The sequence below is a fragment of the Bison bison genome, unplaced genomic scaffold (assembly GCF_000754665.1).
Source record: "Bison bison bison isolate TAMUID 2011002044 unplaced genomic scaffold, Bison_UMD1.0 scf7180017864108, whole genome shotgun sequence".
Taxonomy (NCBI): Eukaryota; Metazoa; Chordata; class Mammalia; order Artiodactyla; family Bovidae; genus Bison; species Bison bison.
Window position 1 is genome coordinate 2,460,929 of NW_011494680.1, and position 6,838 is coordinate 2,467,766.

General features: G+C 48.6%; 1 protein-coding gene across 1 annotated transcript in view; it reads left to right on the top strand.

Moving 5' to 3' along the window:
* Positions 1-425: 425 nt before the first annotated feature.
* The window catches only part of KLHL38 (kelch-like family member 38), a 12,165-nt gene continuing 5,752 nt past the window's right edge, over positions 426-6,838 (top strand). The window contains exons 1-2 of the mRNA XM_010838911.1: positions 426-653; positions 1,121-2,710. Of these exons, the coding sequence (XP_010837213.1) occupies positions 1,283-2,710 (1,428 nt within the window). The 5' untranslated portion in view covers positions 426-653; positions 1,121-1,282. The remainder of the gene's footprint in view (positions 654-1,120; positions 2,711-6,838) is intronic.

Below are 6,838 nucleotides of genomic sequence, written 5' to 3' on the forward strand. Positions count from 1 at the left end.
AACCTTGGAGCCTGGAGGAGGAACTCACAGCCCTCCTCCAGCAATCCTGCCCGCAGATGGTAGGAAAGAGACCAACTGAGCAATGCCCTTGGGCCCCCATGTTCTGGCTTCCCTGTGACCATCTGCCACCTTAAACTCACCCAGAACTATCTTCAGTGACTTTTCCCAGGTCACAGCAACCTGTTTACAGACATCTAGAATTCCCAGGCACTTTTAGGACAAGGGACTCGGGATGTGTCCAAGTGGGCAGCAAAGTCTTGTCTAAGAGAAGCTGTTCCTCCAAATCTATTTCTGCCCATGTAAACATTTGCCAAGGAAACAAGGCATGTGGGCATGCGCCTGCCCCACAGGCCCTCGGGTTGCTGCAAAAGGCAAATGGAAAGTCACATGTCATAACAGTGGAAAGTACATACGCAACTATTCTTAGCCCTGGAATGTATACACGGTCTCTCTGCCCAGCAGTTCTTTCACAAAGCTCTAGAAAACTGTGAAAGTGCCTTCAGCATAAACAAATCCAGAATTCTCCCAGGACAAATTATTTGCCAGCTTAAGGAAAGGCCTGGGTTTATGGTTTCACTTGGAGCCAGAGGTGGAAAGTCTCCGGAGGGACCAGCTGCGGCAGGTATCGGTGGTTGTCACTGCAGGAAAACGAGGTAAATAGCTCTAATGTTTAATTCTTCTGCAGGTGGACGGGTGGCCAGATGTCATCCAATAAACCCTGCCCAGGGTATCGTCTGGTCTCTGCTTTCTATTTATCTCATTTTAAAAACAAAACCCACAATGCTCTGTGAGGTCATGTTTAAAAATAAGAACAAAACATTGCAAAGATCCATTTCCATCCCTCATTTCTGTCTTGATACCAGAGGCCACGCCCCCAGCATGACATCTGTGGCTAATGACTAACACCCAGAAAGATGTTTGGATGTGTTTTCTAAGTAAGAGATATGCTAAGAATCTGGAGAAAGGTCCACAAACTTCTGCTTCAAATGCACAGACTGTCATCTTGCTTTAAGCTAACGTTTCAGCTCCTGTGACCACTTGCCACCTTCAACTCTCCCAACTTACCCAACCATCTTCTCTCTCTTTTTTAAATTGTTTTTCTTTTCTTTTCTTTTTTCAGATTGTCTGCAGATGCTCTTTCTCTGTTACCTTTGAGAATAATCATAACCAAATACAGAGATTTTCACTGTGAGGCCCATACATTAGGTGATCCCATTTTCCAGTCTTCACTAAGCAGTATTCTTGGCAGTATTCACAAACAACTTAGTGAATGGACAAATAGATGTGCTCTAAGTCTCGGAGCTGCCACAGCTTAACCCTCCAGGACGACCTCCCTCTTGGGACTTCTCCCCGTCTTTGCAGGATGGACACGAAGTCATCAGAGGGGCTCCTCTTCAAAGACCATGACTTTTCCTCTGACCTGCTGAGGCAGCTCAATGACTTGAGGCAAAATCGGATCCTGACCGACGTGAGCATCTGCGCCGGGTCCTGGGAGGTCCCCTGTCACCGCAACGTGCTGGCCTCCAGCAGTCCCTACTTCAGGGCCATGTTCTGCAGCAACTTCCGGGAGAGCCGAGAGGCCAAGGTCCAGCTGAAAGGCGTCGATGCCTCGACTCTGGAGCGAATCGTCCTGTATGTGTACACGGGCGAGGTGCACATCACTGTGGAAAGTGTCCTGCCCCTGATGGAGGCCGCGTCCATGCTGCAGTACCCCAAGCTGCTCGAGGCCTGCTCCTCCTTCCTCCAGAGCCAGCTGACCCCCAGCAACTGCCTGGGCATGACCAGACTCTCCGAAATCTTTAGCTGTGAGACCCTCCGGAAGAAAGCCAGGGAGGTGGCCCTGACATATTTTCCAGAGGTGGCCGCGTCGGCTGACCTGAAGGAGCTCTGTGCCCTGGAACTGAGAGACTACCTGGGGGACGATGGGCTGTGTGGGGAGGAGGAGAAGGTGTTCGAGGCCCTCATGGTTTGGATCAAGCATGACCTCCAGACCCGGAAGCGATACATGCAGGACCTGTTCAAGCAGGTCAGGCTGCAGTACGTCCACCCGGCCTTCTTCCACCACTTCATCGCCAACGACGCCCTCCTCCAGTCCTCGCCCCCCTGCCAGACCATCCTGGAGACCGCCAAGAGGCAGGTGTTTTCTCTGTACAGCACCGCTAGTTCCGCAGGCCTCCAACCTCTGTGGCATGTCCCACCAAGAAACTCTTACCAAGACTTCCTCATCCTCTTGGGTGGAAGGAAAGACAACCAGCAGACCACCAGGGATGTCCTGCTGTACGACGGACAGACCGGCCGGTGGCAGAGCCTTGCCAAACTCCCAGCCCGCCTGTACAAGGCCTCAGCCGTCTCCTTGCACCGCAGCATCTACATGCTGGGGGGCATGGTTGTGGGAAAGAGTGTGCCCAGTGCCAAGGTCTATGTCTTCTCCCTGAAACTCAATCAGTGGAGGCCAGGGCAGCCCATGCTGGCGGCCCGCTACTCCCACAGAAGCGCTGCCCACAAGAACTTCATCTTCTCCATCGGGGGGATTGGCGAGGGGCATGAGGTCATGGGCTCCATGGAGAGATATGACAGCGTCGGCAACGTCTGGGAGAGGATGGCCAACATGCCAGTGGGGGTCCTCCACCCTGCGGTCGCTGTGAAAGACCAGAGACTCTACCTTTTTGGAGGAGAAGACATCATGCAGAACCCTGTGCGCCTTATCCAGGTAAACAGTACTTCCTACCATACATGTGCACACACACACACACACACACACATGTATGCATACATGTATCCAGGTAAATGGTCCTTCCCACCATGCCTGCACACACCTACACACACACACACACGTACACATGTACGCATGTATGTATCCAGGTAAATGGTCCTTCCCACCATGCCTGGACGCACGCGCGCACACACACACACGTATACGTGTATGTATGCATGCATGTATCCAGGTAAATGGTTCTTCCCACTATGTCTACACACAAGCACATGCACACACACACACATGTACAAATGCATACATGACACATATACTCATACACATGTGTGTGCACTGCATGCACACACATGTATACATATCAGATCAGATCAGTCACTCAGTCGTGTCCAACTCTTTGCGACCCCATGAATCGCAGCACACCAGGCCTCCCTGTCCATCAGCAACTCCCGGAGTTCACTGAGACTCAGGTCCATCGAGTCAGTGATGCCATCCAGCCATCTCATCCTCTGTCGTCCCCTTCTCCTCCTGCCCCCAATCCCTCCCAGCATATGGATGTGTGCAAACACATGTATACATACACAAATACATGGATACACATATAAACACATACATATGCACATACATACATATAATACATGCTTGTTAGTTTCAGGGGAAGGAAAAAGGAGGAAGAGAAGAGAGGGAGGAAGGAATGAAGAAAGTTTAATTTAAGCAAGATTTTATCCATTTATGAATTCTTTTGTGTAAGGTTAATACATACAAAGGTACATCAGATACATCTAAAGAATCTAGCCAGACTACATCAAATGTCAGATAGTGAAGTTCTACAGGTCTTCCCAGGTGGCTTAGTGATAAAGAATCTGCCTGCCAAGAAGGAGACATGAGTTCAATCCCTGGGTCAGAAAGATCCCCTGGAGTAGGAAATGGCAACCCACTCCAGTATTTTTGCCTGGAGAATTCCATGGACTGAGAAGCCTGGTGGGCTACAGTCCATGGGGTCAAAGAGTTGAACACGACTGAGCGACCGAACAACAGAATAGAAATATTGCAGATGCTCCTAACCCAAATCAGTAAGGCCTTAAAAGAAGATTCCCGAGCCCTGGTCCATAGTCTGTTACCAAAAGCCCAGGAGCCAGACCTCAGATATGCTGAATCAAAATCTGAATCTCCATGTGTGGGATCCTGACATTGACCGTTATTAAAGTTTACAGGAGATTCTAAGGCACAGCCAGGTTGTGGAACCCCTGCCTTAAATGATAGGCAGATGCTCATTTCACTTACAAGTTCCCTGAGAAGTGTGATTAATAAAGATCAAAATGTCATAATATTGGGTGTTTTCCAACTTTATGCACATTCTAATCTCTGTAATTCACCTTTAATAAAAAGCCTCTCTTTATTTTATTTTTTTTACTTTTTGGTCACGCATGTGGCATGTGGGACCTTGGTTCCCCAACTGGGAATCGAATCCAAGCCCCCTGCATTGGAAGCACAGAGTCCCAACCACTGGACCACCAGGGAAGTCCCTCTCCTAAAGATGATCGAGAAGGCCCCTGAGATCTGCTCTGTTCATTTAGAGGAGTTACACTGGGTGCCCTGGGGAAACGGACAGGAGCTGTAAATCCCACTTACTCTCCAGGAGCTTAGGAGAGAACTGAGATGCAGATGCTGAAGAGAGGGGTGCTCTAAGATCAGATCAGATCAGATCAGTCGCTCAGTCGTGTCCGACTCTTTGCGACCCCATGAATCGCAGCACACCAGGCCTCCCTGTCCATCACCAACTCCCGGAGTTCACTCAGACACATGTCCATCGAGTCAGTGATGCCATCCAGCCATCTCATCCTCTGTCGTCCCCTTCTCCTCCTGCCCCCAATCCCTCCCAGCATCAGAGTCTTTTCCAATGAGTCAACTCTTCGCATGAGGTGGCCAAAGTACTGGAGTTTCAGCTTTAGCATCATTCCTTCCAAAGAAATCCCAGGGCTGATCTCCTTCAGAATGGACTGGTTGGATCTCCTTGCAGTCCAAGGGACTCTCAAGAGTCTTCTCCAACACCACAGTTCAAAAGCATCAATTCTTCAGCACTCAGCCTTCTTCACAGTCCAACCCTCACATCCATACATGACCACAGGAAAAACCATAGCCTTGACTAGACAAACCTTTGTTGGCAAAGTAATGTCTCTGCTTTTGAATATGCTCTCTAGGTCGGTCATAACTATCCTTCCAAGGAGTAAGTGTCTTTTAATTTCATGGCTGCAGTCACCATCTGCAGTGATTTTGGAGCCCAGAAAAATAAAGTCTGACACTGTTCCCACTGTTTCCCCATCTATATCCCATGAAGTGGTGGGACCAGATGCCATGATCTTCATTTTCTGAATGTTGAGCTTTAAGCCAACTTTTTCACTCTCCACTTTCACTTTCATCAAGAGGCTTTTGAGGGGTCCCCTAAACCAGTCTGGAGGGAATCTAGGAGGGTGTGAGGATGCAGAGGCCTTTGGCAAGAACTCTGTGAGGTTGGTGTAAATGGACTTTAGCAGAGAGGCAAAAGAAGAGAGAAGGAGGTGAGGATGGAGGGTAAAAGAGGAAGAGGACACATGGTGGACACAGGACTCTGACATGGACCGAGATGGGCAGGCAGCTTCTCTGAGCAGATAAGTGCCATCAGGAGGAGGAGTCAGACTCTTCTACTGAGGAGGGGTGGTGTTCCTGGGTAAGGGGATAGCTGGCAGAAGACCCTAAGCAGAAAGGGGATGAAGCCCATCCCTAGAGGAACCAAAAGCTTGACAAGATGGTTGTAACACAGAGGAAGGGGCAGAAAGGTTGTGCACCAAGGCGGAGCTGGGGGTGGTCAGTCCCCCTGTAATCTCCATCAGCCCCCTTCCCAGGTCATACTGAGCAACTCCCTCTACCCAGATTGCTGCCCCTGAGCCCTTTCTACAGAAATTCTAGAACATTCTTAGGGGATGAGTATTTGTGTTGATGAGGCTGGTCTGGCTTTTCAGGCCTTGTCAAGGAATTGGGGTTCAATCCTGAGAGTAGTAGGGTAGGTGAAGTAGTCGAATTCACATTTTTAGAACTTCCTTTGGACGCTTCATGGGCTTCCCTGGTGCCTCACCTGGTAAAGAATCCACCTGCAATGTGGGAGATCTGGGTTTGATCCCTGGGTTGGGAAGATCCCCTAGAGAAGGGAAAGGCTACCAACTCCAGTATTCTGGCCTGGAGAATTCCATGGACTGTATAGTCCATGGGGTTGCAAAGAGTTGGGCATGACTGAGAGACTTTCACTTCACTTGGATGCTTCATGGAGAAGGAACTGGAGGAGGCCTGAGAAGACAAAGGAAAGAGAACTGGCAGATCTTTCTAGAGGTCCAGGCAAGGTCCAGGATGATGGCAGCTTGGACTAAGTTGGTGCCAGGGATGACACAGAAAAGTGATCATTTCTATTCAATCCTTTCCTTGTTTTTCTCTTCCCATCACTTCTCCAGCCCATATTTCCCACTCCTCCCTAACCATTTAGGCAGACTCTAAGCCTGTTCCAGATTTCACTCGTGTACTTGAGCCAAGAGAGACACATTCTGTGCCCCTCCAAACTCTGGCCACACCACTCAGATTTATAATAAAGTGCTTCTATGAAAAGCTAGATCTCCTCCTGTTTAAAAAAAAAAACAAACTGTTTTTCAAAATTAAGTCAACAAATAAGTTGATGATGTTCACATTACAAAATTTTTATGAATTATTAAGAATAAATGCAAAGCTCAAAAGAGTTTATAAGCTACTTCATTCAGAAATGCACAAGACAATCAAACAAGAATCTTAAAAAACTGAAAACCAAAACCCAAAACACTAACGTGTGAGTGATCCTTTCACCCTGCAGTCCGGAGAAGGGGAAAATGGGAAAAGTATCAGTTTGGAAGCTCCTCTTATCTGCTTAGCATTTAGCTTTGTCATGGAAGTTGTACTCATTCAGATACATAGTTCGGGATGAATGCTTGGGTTACTTGAAGGGGAAGGTTGGGTTTTCAGATATAGGGACAAAGATTTCTTCATCAGATGGTTTACCTGCACGCAAGCATTCTTTTAAAGGACTAAACTGCTGTGGAGGGGCCAGGGCGGGGGGTTGGAGGGGGAATG